The sequence below is a fragment of the Trachypithecus francoisi genome, unplaced genomic scaffold (genome assembly GCF_009764315.1).
Source record: "Trachypithecus francoisi isolate TF-2019V2 unplaced genomic scaffold, Tfra_2.0 Lachesis_group4, whole genome shotgun sequence".
NCBI lineage: Eukaryota > Metazoa > Chordata > Mammalia > Primates > Cercopithecidae > Trachypithecus > Trachypithecus francoisi.
The window spans coordinates 20,285,919-20,302,414 of NW_022681469.1; the positions used below are offsets into that span (position 1 = coordinate 20,285,919).

The following is a 16,496-nucleotide window of genomic DNA, read 5'->3' on the forward strand; positions in this document are numbered from 1 at the left end:
AGAGCAAGACTCCATCTCAAAAAAACAAAACAAAACAAAAAAAACCTGTTTTTTCACCATTCACTACTAAAATCCCATTCAATGCTACGTCACTGACCTGGTCTACTGTAGTAGCCTTGTTACAGGCCCACTTATTCATTGCCTCTTTGGCAATGTTGTCCCTGATGACTCAAGTCCCACTCTATCACATTTTTCCATTTTCTTTACAGGCCTTATCGCTTTCTGAAATAATCTTCGTTTTTGTTGGTAACAGAGTTCTTTAGTGATGAAATAGTCACTCTGGGCTAGGTGCAGTGGCTCACGCCTATAACCCTAGCACTTTGGGAGGCCAAGGTGGGTGGATCATTTGAGGTCAGGAGTTCGAGACCAGCCTGGCCAACATGGTGAAATCCTGTCTCTCTACTAAAAATACAAACAAAATGAGTTGGGCATGGTGGCGCATGCCTGTAATCCCAGCTACTTGGGAGGCTGAGGCATGAGAATCACTTGAACCCAGGAGGCAGAGGGTTCAGTGAGCTGAGATTGCATCACAGCACTCCAGCCTGGGTGAGAGAGTGAGACCCTCTCAAAACCAAAGCCAAAAAAAAAAAAAAAAAAAAGGCAAAATGCTGGACAAGGTGGTTCCCAAAAGAGGATATGTAAAGCACATGGGGCAGAAGGAATTTTAATCTTTTTTAAAGTATATTTTTTCCTTTTTTTCATTGTCATAATTCCCCAAACAAAGAACTTTAATCTTGCACTTCTCTCCCCTAGGTGTTCTGGCTTGCGGGCTCGCTGCTCATCATTGGCCTAGCGTCTGTGGTCATCCCCACCATCGGGTGGCGCTGGCTCATCCGCATCGCCTCCATCCCAGGCATCATCCTCATCATGGCCTTCAAGGTGGGGAAGCACTCATGGCTCCTTCCTGTCCCCTCCTCCTGCTGGTCCTGTGGTCTTCATGCCCCACAAATATCTATCTTTTTTTTCCCCTCAAGACAGAGTCTCTCTTTGTTGTGTAGGCTGCAGCATAGAGACACGATCTTGGCTCACTGCAGCCTCCGCCTTCCAGGTTCAGGTGATTCTTCTGCCTCAGCCTCCTGAGTAACTGGTATTACAGACATGCGCCACCACACCCAGCTAATTTTTGTATTTTTAGCAGAGAAGGGGTTTCATTATGTTGGCCAGGCTGATCTCGAACTCCTGGCCTCAAGTGATCTGCCCACCTCGGCCTCCCAAAGTGCTGGGATTACAGGCGTGAGCCACTGTGCCTGGCCATCTTTCTCACATCCTATTACCTTTACTGGGGAGTCTGTCTCAACCAGTGAACAGCCCTCACCTCCCTTAGTCTGCCTCATTGCCCCTCTTCCTAGAAGTTTTCTCTGACAGCTCCGTCGTGTTTTTGCTGACTCCACTCTATCCTTCAGCACCCGCCTGTTGGATGCTATTGACGTATTCCCAGGCCACCACAGGCCTGCTGGCTGACGTGTCCTCCTCTCCCACTCTGTAAGCTGTTCAACTGTAGAATCATCAGCTTGCTTAGTTTGCAGTAAAATTCTACTCATTGTTCAAAGACAAGATTGACCGCTCGGCAGAACAGGGTTTTACTTTGGTGTCACCTACCCTATGGAATCAAAGAATGTCAGAATTCAGAAATGTCCTTGATGACCATTCGTTCTAAACCTTGACTCAATACAGGTGCCATCTTCCAGTAAGTCACCAAAATGACCAACACAAAGGGAAAGAGGAGAGGTCACCAGACCTCTTAGACAACATGAAGTTGTTCCTTTGGCCACATACCTATGAATCTGTAAGAAAGGTGATATTGTAGACATCAAGGGAATGGGTGCTGTTCAAAAGGAATGCCCCCAGGTGTTACTGTGGCAGAACTGGAGGAGTCTATGATGTTACTCAGCATGCTGTTGGCATTGTTGTAAACAAACAGGTTATGGGCTAGATTCTTGTCAAGGGAATTCATGTGCATATTGAGTACACTAAGCACTCTAAGAGCCGAGATAGCTTCCTGAAACTCTTGCAGAAAATGATCAGAAAAACAAGCCAGCCGGGTGCGGTGGCTCACGCCTGTAATCCCAGCACTTTGGGAGGCCAAGGCGGGTGGATCACTAGGTCAGGAGTTCAAGACCAGCCTGACCAACATGGTGAAACCCCGTCTCTACTAAAAATACAAAAATTAGCCAGGCGTGGTGGTGCGTGCCTGTAATCCCAGCTACTCAGGCTAAGGCAGGAGAATCACTTGAACCCGGGAGGTGGAGGTTGCAGTGAGCCAAGATCGCACCACTGCATTTCAGCCTGGGCGACAGAGCGAGACTCCATCTCAAAAAACAAAACAAAAAAGGAAGCCAAAGGGAAGGTTACCTGGGTTCGGCTGGAGCACCAGCCCTTTTCCACCCAGAGAGGCACATTTGTGAGAACCATGGCGGGGAGCCTGAGTTGCTGGAAACTTCTCCCTATGAATTCATGGCATATTAAATGCAAAAAATAAAAAGACCTCTGGACTGTTTTTATAAAAGGGATTTTGGAGGTGTTGAAGGAGGGGACTTCTGACTGTGGAAGAGATTATGTGCTGGGAAACTGTCATATTGCTGTGGAGGCTGGTCATGAGGCAAGAGGAAAAAGGCTGGAAAATCAAAAGTGTCAGAATAACCAAGAGGGGGACCCAAACTGCCCTCTGGCCATGGGAATGTGGGGCCAGGTGCTGCTGTGGAGGTGCTTTTCTGAGGAAGAGGCAACAGCCTTGATTGCGTGAGGTGTGAGAGATGGGAGGTGGTCAGTTGATTCTCCAGCTTCAGTGGAAGCCCATACTATTTTCTGCGTGCGATATTCAAAATATTCAGCATTCAGTGGGTTGAGGGCCTTGACAATCAGAACTGATTCTTCACCGTGTCGGTGCTGGAGCCCTCTGCTCCTGTCACCCTTTGGTGGGAGGTCCTGGGGTTCCTGGGGAGGGGGTGGAGAGAGGCGCCTGTGGCAGTGGCTATTTACCAACCGAAAGTGAGAATCACATTATGTTAACAACTAGGTTGGGCCCTATTGGTGCTAAGCTGAGTATCAGCCTGCCGTCATCCTAGAAGGCACTATGATAAGGAGAACATGACCTTTTTTGTTCCAAATCAACTTTGAATCCAACAGAATACCTGCTACATTGCATGCCTTTAAGCTGGTAACATACTTTTCCTATCTTGGGAAAGTAGGACTGTACAGTGTATAGAGCAATAATAGCTGTACCCCTGGGTTCTATAGCAGTGGCCACTCTGATGTTCTTTGTAATCTCTACCCAGTTTATTCCTGAATCTGCCCGGTTCAATGTCTCCACTGGAAACACTCAGGCTGCCCTGGCCACTCTGAATCACATTGCCAGGATGAACCACTCAGTCATGCTGGAGGGGAAGCTGGTGGAGCCTGTCCTGGTGAGTGCTCTCACCCGAGGTCTTTTCCCATCACCAGTGGCCACTGGGAAATCCCCTAAGTGGTGGAAGGCTGGAGGGAGGGGGGAGCCTTGCTCTCTAGTCCTGTCCTAGAGGCAGGGCCATGGCCAGGAAAGATGTGAGGCTACATTCATTTTCACTGTGAGCCATGGGACCCTGGTGAGTTACCTACCTTTGTTTTCCTTATCAATAAAATAGGAATAATAACACCCACCTTGCAGAGCTAATCACATGATTTGGCATCATTGTCAATAGATGGGAGGTTGTTTTCTTTTTTGTACTGGCCTTGTTTTGTTTTGTTATGAAGTTTATAAACCTCATTACATGACTCTTTTCATCTCTCTGAAATAGTTTCTATAAGGTAGGTGTTAACCTCCTTGAACATTTGGTGAAATTTGCCTGTAGAGTAATTTGCCTGATATATATGTTGAGGGGTTGGAGGATAGCAAGACATTGTTGAGCAGAAAGTTCCTTTTTATTATTATTATTATTTGAGACAGAGTCTGGCTCTTTCCCCCAGGCTGGAGTGCAGTGGCACAATCTCAGCTCACTGCAAGCTCCGCCTCCCAGGTTCACGCCATTCTCCTGCCTCAGCCTCCCATGTAGCTGGGACTACAGGTGCCTGCCACCACACCTGGCTAATTTTTTGTGTTTTTTTTTAGTAGAGATGGGGTTTCACCGTGTTAGCCAGGATGGTCTCGATTTCCTGACCTCGTGATCCCAGTCACCTCAGCCTCCCAAAGTGCTGGGATTACAGGCGTGTCTAAATTGTGGTAAAATATACATGACATAAAATTTATTATCTTAACAGTTTTTAAATGTACAGTTCAGTGATATTAAGTACATCTGTGTTATGAAACCATAACCACCATCCATCTCCAGAACTCTTCATCTTACAAAGCTGAAATTCTATACTCATTAAACAAAAACTTTGTTCCCCTCCCCTGCCCTCTAAAAACCACCATCCCATTGTTTGTCTCTGTAAAACTGACTGTTCTAGATCCCTCACACGTCGTATCATAGTGTTTGTCTTTTTGTGACTGGTTCATTTCATTTTGCATAATGTCCTTAAGGTTTATCCATGTAGCACACATAGGTCAGAATTTTCTTCCTTGTTAAGGCTGAATACTATTTCATTGTATGGATAGGCCACATTTTGCTTATGTGTTTGTTGATGAACACCTCTACTGTATAGCTATTGACTGATGCTACTATGAACATGGGTGACCAGATAACTCTTCAAGGCCTCTCTTTCTTTCTTTCTTTCTTTCTTTTTTTTTTTGAGATGGAGTCTCACTCTGTTGCCCAGGCTGGAGTGCGGTGGCACAATCTTGGCTCACTGCAACCTCCGACTCCCTGATTCAAGCAAGTCTCCTGCCTCAGCCTCCCAAGTAGCTCAGACTACAGGTGCCCACCACCACGCCCAGCTAATTTTTGTATTTTTAGTAGAGACGGGATTTCACCATATTGAACAGGATGGTCTCGATCTCCTGACCTCGTGATCCGTCTGGTGAGGCTATCTTTTCATTGCCTTCTAGTATATGACTGATTTTTGTCCATGCATTAGTCTTATTACTTGAAGTATTTCTGTAGCCTTATATGGCTTTGAACCTTACATTTTTTTGTTGTAGTTGTCTAAACTGAAGTTGGTTTTTTTGTTTTTTTTTTTAATAATTTCAACTTTTCTTTAGTTATTTTTTGTGATGGAGTCTCCCTCTGTCACCCAGGTTGGAGTGCACTAGTGCTGTCATAGCTCACTGTAGTCTTGACCTCCCGGACTCAATCCTCCTACCTCAGTCTCCAGAATGGCTAGGACCACAGGTATGTGCCACCACACCCAGCTAATTTTTAAATTTCTTGTAAACATGGGGTCTTGCTTTGTTGCTCAGGCAACTCCTGGGGTCAAGCGATCCTCCCTCCTGGGCCTCCCAAAGTTAGGGGATTACAGGTGTGAACCACTGTACCCAGCAGACTCTTATTTTAGATTCAGGGGGTATGTGTGCGGGTTTGTTACCTGGGTCTATTCCCTGATGCTGAGGTTTAGGGTATCATTGAACCTGTCATCCAGGCAGTGAGCATAGTACCCACTAGTTAGTTTTTCAGCCCTTGCCCTTTCCCTCCCCACTCTAGTAGTCTGCAGTGTCTATTGCTCTCCTCTTTATGTCCATGAGTACCCAGTGTTGAGCTCCCACTTAAAAGTGAGAACATAGGGTATTTGGCTTTCTGTTCCTGCATTAATTTTCTTAGGATAATGGACTCCAGCTGCATCCATGTTGCAGTAAAGGACATAATTTCATTCTTTTCTGTGGCTACCTTAAACTGTTTAAAAATTTTAAAAAGGCTGGGTGCAGTGGCTCATGCCTATAATCCCAGCACTTTGGGAGGTCGAGGCGGGAGGATCACCTGAGGTCGGGAGTTTCAGACCAGCCTGACCAACATGGAGAAACCCTGACTCTACTGAAAATTCAAAATTAGCCGGGCGTGGTGGCACATGCCTGTAATCCCAGCTACTTGGGAGGCTGAGGCAGGAGAATCGCTTGAACCTGAGAGGCAGCTATTGCAGTGAGCCGAGATCGCACCATTGCACTCCAGTTGGGGCAATAAGAACGAAACTCTATCTCAAAAATAAATACATATAATTTTTTTTTTTTTAATCATTGTCTTTGAGAATGAAGGGCCTCAAATTCTATTTTCTCTCATGTTAACATATTGAAAGTAGCTTTGGCTAGTATTTTCCATGTGCATTTTTTTCAACTCTTTATATTTAACCTTTCTATACTGCTTTGTTTTAAATGTATTTCTTGAGTCCAGGTGTGAGATAGCTCATGCCTGTAATCCCAGCACTTTGGGAGGGTGAGATGAAAAGATCACTTGAGGCCAAGATTTTGAGGCCAGCCTCGGCATTAAACCAAGACCCCCTCTTTATGCACCCCCCCCCCAAAAAAAAGCCAGACATAGTGGCGCACACCTGTAGTCCCAACTATTTCAAAGGTTGAGGCAGGAGGGTTGCCTGAGCCCAGGAGGTCGAGGCTGCAGTGAGCTGTGGAGGCTTGAGTCCAGGATGTCAAGGCTGTAGTGAGCTATGATCACACTGCTGTACTGGACCCTGTATTTTAGTAGCCTGGACAACAGAGGGAGACCCTGTCTCAAAAAAAGTATCTCTTGTAAAGCTATAGTTGATTTTTTTTTCCCCTTTCTTTTCCTTTCTTTTCTTTTTTTCTTTCTCTCTTTTTTTATTTTTATTTTTATTTTTGAGAGGGAGTCTCCCTCTGTTGCCCAGGCTGGAGTCCAGAGGCACAGTCTCTGTTCACTGCAACCTCTGCCTCCCAGGTTCAAGTGAGTTTCCTGCTTCAGCCTCCCACGTAGCTGGGATTACAGGCACCCGCCACCACGTCCAAATAACTTTTTTTTAGACGGAGTCTCGCTCTGTGGCCCAGGCTGGAGTGCAGTGGCTGGATCTCAGCTCACTGCAAGCTCCGCCTCCCGAATTTACACCATTCTCCTGCCTCAGCCTCCTGAGTAGCTGGGACTATAGGCGCCCGCCACCTCGCCCGGCTAGTTTTTTTTTTTTTTCTTTTTTGTATTTTTTAGTAGAGACGGGGTTTCACCGTGTTAGCCAGGATGGTCTCGATCTCCTGACCTCGTGATCTGCCCGTCTCGGCCTCCCAAAGTGCTGGGATTACAGGCTTGAGCCACCACGCTCGGCCAACTTTTGTTTTTTTTAATAGAGACAGGGTTTCACAATGTTGGCCAGGCTGGTCTTGACCTCACGTGGTGAGGTCAGGACCTCACTCCTGACCTCACGTGATCCACCCAGCTTAACCTCCCAAAGTGCTGGGATTACAGGCATGAACCACTGCACCCAGTTGATATTCTGTCTTTTGATAATGAGTTGGACCCACTTACCTCTCCTGGCATATTTGGGCTTCTGTTATTTATTTTTATTTATATATTTTTTGAGACAGAATCTTGCTCTGTTGCCTGGGCTGGAGTGCAGTGATGGGATCTCGGTTCACTGCAACCTCTGCCTCCCGGATTCAAGCAATTCTCCTGCCTGAGACCACCAAGTAGCTGGGACTACAGGCATGTGCCACCATGCGCAGTTAACTTTTGTATTTTTTTAGTAGAGGTGGGGTTTTGCCATTTTGGCCAGGCTAGTCTTGAACTCCTGACCTCAGATGATCCACCTGCCTCAGCTTCCCAAAGTGCGGGGATTACAGGTGTGAGCCACTGTGCCTGGCCTGTTATTTATTTTGTACTTCTTATGTGTGTGCACAGTTTCAGGAAAATATTTTTTTCTTCTGAATCATGTCTTTCCTTTTCTCCTTGACTAACTTCTATTAGATTGAGTTTGCCTTTCCCTCCCCTGTACTTCCTTTTATTGACTTGGAATTAATGTACTTTCTTTTATTCTAGAGGTAGCCCTTAACTATTGAAAACACTCCTTTACAATATTTAATATTATTTGCTACATTTATCTGGTAATTAGTTTTTTCTTTCTCCTCTCTCATTTATATGGCTTTGGACCTTAAATTCTTTTTTTTTCTTTAAACTGAAATGAAGTTTATTTTGTTTTTTCGTAATTTCAACTCTTATTTTAACTATTTTTTGTGATGGGGTCTCACTCTGTTACCCAGGTGGGAGTGCAGTGGTGCAATCATAGTTCACTGCAATCTTGACCTCCCAAGCTAGACAATACAAGGACATTAAATATGATCTTGCCTATTACTGTTTTCCAAATCTTGTTTGCCCAGGATTTCAGTTACACTTTGTTCATAAGTTTTTCTAAATTGTCATGATTTTGGAGCCAGTATTTATTTAGATTTATTAACATTTTTATTGATTTTTGCAGTTTTTATTCCTAAGGAGTTTTTTGCATCTCCTTTCTATTGTGTTAATTCGGTTTTATTCTTTTATTTATTTATTTTTTTTGAGGTGGAATCTCACTCTGCTGCCCAGGCTAGAGCACAGCGGTGCCATCGCAGCTCACTGAAAGCTTCCCTTCCTGGATCCAAGTGATTCTCCTGCTTTAGCCCCTCAAGTAGCTGGGATTACAGGCATGGGCCACCACGCCCACCTAATTTTTGTATTTTAGTAGAGATGGGGTTTCACCATGTTGGCCAGGCTGGTCTCAAACTCCTGACCTCAAGTAATCCACCTGCATTGGCCTCGCAAGGTGTTGAGATTACAGGTGTGAGCCACAACGCCCAGCCAATTTGTTTTATTTTTTATTTTTTTTATTTTTTATTTTTTGAGATGGAAGCTTGCTCTCTCACCCAGGCTGGAGTGCTGTGGCGCAGTCTCAACTCACTGCAACCTCCACCTCCCGGGTTCAAGTGATTCTCCTGCCTCAGCCTCCCGAGTAGCTGGGATTACAGGTGTCCACCACTACGCCTGACTAGTTTTTGTATTTTTAGTAGAGATGCCATTTCACTACATTGGCCAGGTTGGTCTCGAACTCCTGACCTCAAGTAATCTGCCTGCCTTGGCCTCCCAAAGTGCTGGAATTAGGCTTAAGCCACTGTGTCTGGCTGATTTGGTTTTATTCTTAATATTGAAATGTTAGATCTCTGTGGGTTTAATTGGGTACAAGAAACGTGGTACAGATTTAGCTTTGTTATATCCACATGACTAACCAGTTGCTCTGGGGCGTGTGTGTATGTGTATATATATACATGTATATATTATATACACACACATATACGTATATATACACACGCGTATACATATACATATATTTATATATATATTTGAGATGGAGTCTCGCTCTGTCACCCAGGCTGGCATGCAGTGGAGTGATCTCAGCTCACTGCAACCTCTGCCTCCTGAGTTCAAGTGTTTCTCATGCTCCAGCCTCCCGAGTAGCTGGGATTACAGGTGTGCACCACCACACCTAACTAATTTTTGTATTTTTAGTAGAGATGGGGTTTCACCATGTTGGCCAGGCTCGTCTCAAATTCCTGGCCTCGAGTGATCCACCCACCTCAACTTTCCAAAGTCCTGAGATTACAGGCGTCCACCACCACACCCAGCCCATGATGTATATTTTTTGAATAATCCATTCATTATATATTTGAAACTGTTTTTGAATAATCTGTTTAATAATAGATTTGTAGAGTCAAGTATATATTGGGATTTATTATATGATAAAGAGCATTTCAAGTTGTTGAGAAAAGGATAGACAGGTCTGATATGATGATGTTTTAATTATAGTGTTTTATAATATACTTTTCATTTCTGATAGGGTCATTTCCCTTGGTCAAACATCTTTTTCAGTATTTTTTCAGGCCTATTTTTCTAGAAAAATTTTGGAGCCACTTTATTAATATCTACTCCCACCTTCCCCTCAAAATAAATAAATTAATTAAATAGGCCGGGCGTGGTAGCTCAAGCCTGTAATCCCAGCACTTTGGGAGGCCGAGACGGGTGGATCACGAGGAGATCGAGACCATCCTGGCTAACACAGTGAAACTCCGTCTCTACTAAAAAAATACAAAAAACTAGCTGGGCAAGGTGGTGGGCGCCTGTAGTCCCAGCTACTCTGGAGGCTGAGGCAGGAGAATGGCATAAACCCGGGAGGCGGAGCTTGCAGTGAGCTGAGATCTGACCACTGCACTTCAGCCTGGGCAACAGAGTGAGACTCCGTCTCAAAATAAATAAATAAATAAAATAAAATAAAATAAAATAAAATCTGGCCGAGTGTGGTGGCTCACACCTGTAATCCCAGTACTTTGGGAGGCTGAGGCAGGTGGGTCACCTCAGGCCAAGAGTTTGAGACCAGCCTGGCCAACATGATGAAACCCTGTCTTTACTAAAAATACAAAAACTAGCCAGGTTTGGTGGCAGACGCCTGTAATCCCAGCTACTTGAGAGGCTGAGGCATGAGAATCTCTTGAACTCAGGAGGTGGAGGTTGCAGTGAGCCAAGAGTACGCCACTGCACTCCTGCCTGGGCAACACCATGAAACTCTGTCTCAAAAATAAATAAATAAATCCTATGAGAGTCTGAGATTTTGTTGACATTATAGGCTAATAATGTAGTGAGAATCAGTATCTTTATAATACTGAGTATTCTTGTCCTCCTGTAAGTATATTTTCCCATGTATTTCTTTTTATTTTTCTCAGCAACATTTTATAACTAATGTCAGTACTGCACGTTGCTTATAGAAATGTATTCCTATCCACTTTGTTTTAAAAAATTATTTTATAGATGAAATTTTAAAAATTATTTTTCGGCCAGGCACGGTGGCTCATGCCTATAATCCCAGCACTTTGGGAGGCCGAGGCGGGTGAATCACAAGGTCAGGAGTTTGAGACCAGCCTAGCCAACATGGTGGAACCCCATTTCTACTAAAAATACAAAAAATTAGCTGGGCGTAGTGGCGCGTGCCTGTTGTCCCAGCTATTCCCAGCTACTCAGGAGGCTGAGGCAGGAGAATCGCTTGCATCTGGGAGGTGGAGGTTGCAGTGAGCTGAGATCGCACCACTGTACTCCAGCCCTGGTGACAGAGTGAGACTCTGTTCCAAGAAAAAAAAAAGATATTTTTCTATCAGATTCATCACTTTTATTTTCTGTGTTATATGGCTCACTTTTGTGGTGGTTCTCTGAAATATTTTTATAGCTTTATAACTCTTAACAGCAGTTGCCAATTTCTTGATTGCTAAATGGCACCCATTTTGATAGAATTTCTTGTGAATTGGTTGAAGAAGCCATTTCCCTGGAGAACAGCAAGAAGCATTTTTAACATGAGTACTGGGCACATTTGGGCATGTGTGTGACCTAAACTAACTGCAAGACTTCACCATCTCCACGTGTTCATCCCTGGTTCCTGCGTACATCCAGCTCCCTACCTTTCTCTCTCCATAGGACATTTATTCTTGGAGTTGACAAGCATATAAATCTCATATTTATCAAGTTTAAAACAAAACTCCTGGCCAGGTGTGGTGGAACCACCATTAGTGAATGGGTGGTTCACTAATCCCATTCCTTTGGGAGGCTGGGGCAGGAGGGTTGCTTGAGGCCAGAAGTTCGAGACCAGCCTGGGCAATATATCGCGACCCTACCCCCATCTCTATTCAAAAAGCAAAAGAAAAGTAAAATAAAGCAGAACTCCTCATTTTCCCCCTCCAACCAGCTTTGGTTTCCCCTTTTGAGTCTTTTCATTGTGGCAAAATATACATAACAAAAAATTTACCACATTAACTTTTTTTTTTTTTTTTTTTTTCTGAGACGGTTTTGCTCTTGTCGCCCAGGCTGGAGTACAATGGTGCAATCTTGGCTCACTGCACCCACTGCTTCCTGGGTTCGAGTGATTCTCCTGCCTCAGCCTCCCAAGTAGCTGGGATTACAGGCATGTGCCACCACGCCCAGGCTGGTCTTGAACTCCTGGGCTCAAGCAATCCTCCTACCTCAGCCTCCAAAGTAGTTGAAATTGCAGGCATGTGCCACCATGCCTGGCTAATTTTTTCATTTTTATTTACTTATTTTTTTTAAAAGACAGAGTCTTGTTCTGTCATCCAAGCTGGAGTGCAGTGGTATGACCTTGGCGCATTGCAGCCTCAACCTGCTAAGCTCAAGTGATCCTCTTGCCTCTGCCTCCTGAATAGCTGGGACCATGGGTGCACACCACCACACCTGGCTAATTTTTTTTTTGTTGTTGTTGTTGTTGCAAAAGGGTCTCAGTGGCCCAGGCTGGTCTTAAATTTCTGGCCCCAACTGATCCTCCCACCTTGGCCTCCCAAAGTGCTGGGATTACAGACATGAGCCATTGTGCCTGGCCTTAATTTTCTTACTTTTTAATAGAGATGAGGTCTTGCTATGTTGCTTAGGCTGGTCTCAAATCCTGGCCTCAAGCAGTCCTCTCATCTCTGCCTCCCAAAGTGCTGGGATAATAGGTATGAGCCACCACACCAGACTCCCAGATTTTGATAGGATGAGGAAGGACAGGATCCAAGGATACTAGACATCTGGTAGAATGAGATGGCGTCAATGCCAAGGCAGGGAATGAATGCATAATAGGGAGACCAGGAGGTACAGAGAAAAGCTGCTGGTGCACAACCTTGCTGGGGCAGGCAGGACCATGGGAAAGGCTCTTCTGCCCTCAGCTCATGCTCTGTGTCTGAGATGGGTCCATACCAGCAGTACTACCCACGCCCTGAATCTTTGCATTCTCAGGATCCTATAGCCGCCATGAGACAAGTGATGTCCGAGTGTCCTACACACAGGCAAGAGGTGAGCTGCCCTGGGTATTCCTGATTGGTTGCCGAGGACATCACTGATGACAAGTCTTGAATCCCACTACCATCTGGCCTGCATTTTAAGAGTGAGGTGGCATGTGCTCCATAGTAATGCAAATACCGTGAGCATTTGGTATGCCAAACCTTCCCCATATTCATCATCGTATTTTGGTAAGGTATTCTCACTTGCTTCTATGGAGTGTTGCCCTCATTATTATATGTATCTCAAAACCTATGATAATCCTGGAGCAGTGCGTCTGTTCGTTTTGCATTGCTATAAAGGAATACCTGAGACTGGGTAACTGTTAAAAGAGGTTTATTTGGCTCATGGTTCTGCAGACTGTATAAGCATGGCACCAGCCTCTGCAGGGCTTCTGGTGAGGCCTCAGGAAGCCTCTACTCATGACAGAAAGTGAACAGGGAGCAGGCACGTTACATGGTGAGAGAGGGAGCAAGAGAGGTGCGAGGCTCTTTTAAACCAGCTGTCGCATGAACTGGAGTGAGAGCTCACTCATTCCTGCAGGGAAAGCACCAAGCCCTTCATGAGGGATCCGCCCCCATGACCAAAATATCTCCCATAAGGCTCCACCCCCAACACTGGGGATTACATTTCAACTTGAGACTTGGAGGGGACAAATAACCAAACCATACTAAACAAGAAACCCCAATTTTCTCCCAAAGGATTCAGAATGATTCCATTATACTAGTTTATTTTTAAATATTGGAAATATACTCTTACGGGTTTGGAGTTCAGACAGCTACTATTACAGCGTCAGCTCCCTCCTTCCTTCCTACTGAGATACTGACAATCACATCTTACCCAGCGAAGCAGGGTGGGAGGATGAACTAGTTGCTAGGCAACTATGATTAAAAGAAGGAAGCTATTATGGTTTATAGAGACTAGAACATAATCTTTAGGTGGCTGTAAAATTCTGATCGTCAATAGTGTAAACAATAAAAATAGTTGCAAAAAGAAAAAATCTTAGCAGAGATAATTAACTCAAAACCACGGATAGCTGTAAGATTATAAGATAGCTGAGTACAACTGTTTTTGGCATGTGCTTTGTGAACTGAATGCAGTAGTTGGAACTCTAGGACTGAAGAGCACTGAGGTCAGAAATAAGTTATCTCTCCTCTTTCCTCCTCCTTTTTCCTCCCTCCGCCATCCTCCCTCCATAATCCCCTATCTCCCATCTTCCCTGCACATTCTCCATCCTTCCTTTCCACCCCTGGATCCTCTGTCTGGCCTCCTCCCTCCACATCCTACTTCCTCTGCTTTCCCTCTCCTACCTCACCTCTCCCTCCACCTTCTCCATCCCCCATTCTTCACCTTCCCTCTTCCATCATTCTGTCCCCTCTTCCTCCTCCTCTCCACTTTTCTTAAGCCTTCAGCTTGCGGCCTCCATCCGTCATGCCCATTAAGTGATCTTCTTCACAGTCATCTGTTCTTTTTGAGATGGAGTCTTGCTCTTGTCACCCAGGCCGGAGGGCAGTGGCGTGATCCCGGTTCACTGCAACCTCCACCTCCCAGGTTCAAGCGATTCTCCTGCCTCAGTCTCCCGAGCAGCTGAGATTACAGGTGTGTACTATCACACCTGGCTAAATTTTTTGTATTTTTAGTAGAGATGGGGTTTTACTATGTTGGCCAGGCTGGTCTTGAACCCCTGACCTCAGGTGATCTACCCATCTTGGCCTCCCAAAGTGCTGGGATCACAGGCGTGAACCACCGCGTCCAGCCCTCCACAGTCATCTCTTGAGCAAGGCCCAGAGCTACTGGCAGTAGACCCTGCCTTCGGTCTGGTCACAATCTTACAATCTGGTTAATGAAATGAGCATCACATATGAAGGAATAAATAACAGAGCCCAGATGCTTAGAACCAGGTGGGGTGTAGGTGTGTGTGTGATCAGAGCAGAAGGGACTGAGCTATGGCAGTCTGAGCCACTTCCAGGGATAAATGGGACATAAACTGAACACTAAAAGGAGAGTGAGCCTGCTGGGCGTGGTGGCTCATGCCTGTAATCTAAGCACTTTGGGAAGCCAAGGCAGGTGGATCACCTGAAGTCAGGAGTTCAACACCAGCCTGGGCAACATGTTAAAACCCTGTCTCTACTAAAATTACAAAAATTAGCTGGGCAATTTTGTGTACACCTGTAGTCCCAGCTACTCAGGAAACCGAAGCACAAGAATCGCTTGAACTTGGGAGGCAAAGGTTGCAGTGAGCCAAGATCACGCCACTGCGCTCCAGCCCAGGTGACAGAGTGAGACTCCTCAAAGAAAAAAAAAAGGAAAAAAGCCTTTCGGGAAGTGAGAGGGCACTGCAGGCCCCAGGAGATGTGTGCTGAGACCAGATGCAGGAATGTGCAGCGGGTCTTGGTCAGATTGGGAAGAGTAGTGGAAGGATAAGGGGAGGTGGGGATGGTTAATGTGTGCCAGAAAAAATAGAATAAGACTTACTATTTGATAGCAAGACAGTGAGTATAGTTAATAATAATTGTACATTTTAGAATAACTTGAGGTACATAATTGGGTTGTTTGTAACTTGAAGGATAGATGCTTGAGGGGATGGATACCCCATTTTCCATGATGTGCTTATTTCATGAGCTGTATCGAAAGAGCTCATGTAACCCATAAATAGACATACCTACTATGTGCCCCACAAAAATTAAAAATTAACCATTGGAGCAAAAGGCCTCTAAGTTACCTTCAAACTCTTTCTGTGACAACAAAATCTGGGGCACCCAAGGACCACATTCCCAGTGTCTCTAGAAAGAGCCTGTAATCCCAGGTCTATTTCTGAGAAAAGAGCTGTTGGTTTTCAATGGCGTGCCCTCATCTGAAGCATTCCCAGCTTTACATAAAAATCGATTACTGTGCCATCAGGTAACTCTTCCTTGTTTTTTTTTTTTTTTCCTCTTTTTTTGAGATGGAGTTTCACTCTTGTTGCCCAGGCTGGAGTGCAATGGCATGATCTCGGCTCTCTGCTACCTCCGCCTCCTGGGTTCAAGCGATTCTCCTGCCTCAGCCTCCCAAGTAGCTGGGATTACAGGCATGCTCCACCACGCCCGGCTAATTTTTGTCTTTTTAGTAGAGACGGGCTTTCGCCATGTTGGTCAGGCTGGTCTCGAGCTCCCGACCTCAGGTGATCCACCTGCCTCGGCCTCCCAAAGTGCTAGGATTACAGGCGTGAGCCACCACACCCAGCCCATTCTTACTTGTTTTTATCCAAAGGTATTTTTTTATCCATAGGTACTATGGACAAGAACTTTTGCTAACTACACCCCTTAGAGACAGAAAAAGAAATTAGGTATTCTGTCCTTTTTCAACTTTCTGCCGTTGTTTTCTTAACAAGTCTCATATTCTTTTAATATAAGAGTTTTCGTTTTAATGCTAATTTTAGAAGAATCTCTCATCAGTTTCACAGTTACTTTGCATGTGTCCTCCTACCCTCCCCACCCCCGCACCAGTGCTGGTGAGCAGAGGAAGAGCAAAAGGTTAGGATCTTAAGTTCAGTGAGCTTCAGTAATTGTCAATGATAAGAAAAAGCCAAAAGACAGATCTGGCTGAGACAGATGTGTTTAAAGCAATTATCTCTGGGTTTGTGTCAGCTGTACTCACAGGAGCTGAGTGGTTATCCCAGGCCACCATGCTCCAATATGATTCTCATCTTCTACCATCGAAAACAGTGGAAACCTTCGTTCATCCTTAACTTGCTGAGTATATTCTGTCTCCCTCTTTTCATTACCCCAGGAAAAAAGAGGAAGATTTGCAGACCTATTGGATGCTAAATATTTACGGACCACGTTACAGATCTGGGTCGTATGGTAAGAGTGTAATTAG

At 45.0% G+C, this 16,496-nt stretch overlaps 1 protein-coding gene across 1 annotated transcript in view; it reads left to right on the plus strand.

Moving 5' to 3' along the window:
* Window positions 1–16,496, plus strand: part of SVOPL (SVOP like) — a 105,746-nt gene that overhangs the window by 53,697 nt on the left and 35,553 nt on the right. The window contains exons 8-10 of the mRNA XM_033193330.1: window positions 754–879; window positions 3,276–3,404; window positions 16,407–16,480. Coding sequence (XP_033049221.1) covers window positions 754–879; window positions 3,276–3,404; window positions 16,407–16,480 — 329 coding nt within the window. The remainder of the gene's footprint in view (window positions 1–753; window positions 880–3,275; window positions 3,405–16,406; window positions 16,481–16,496) is intronic.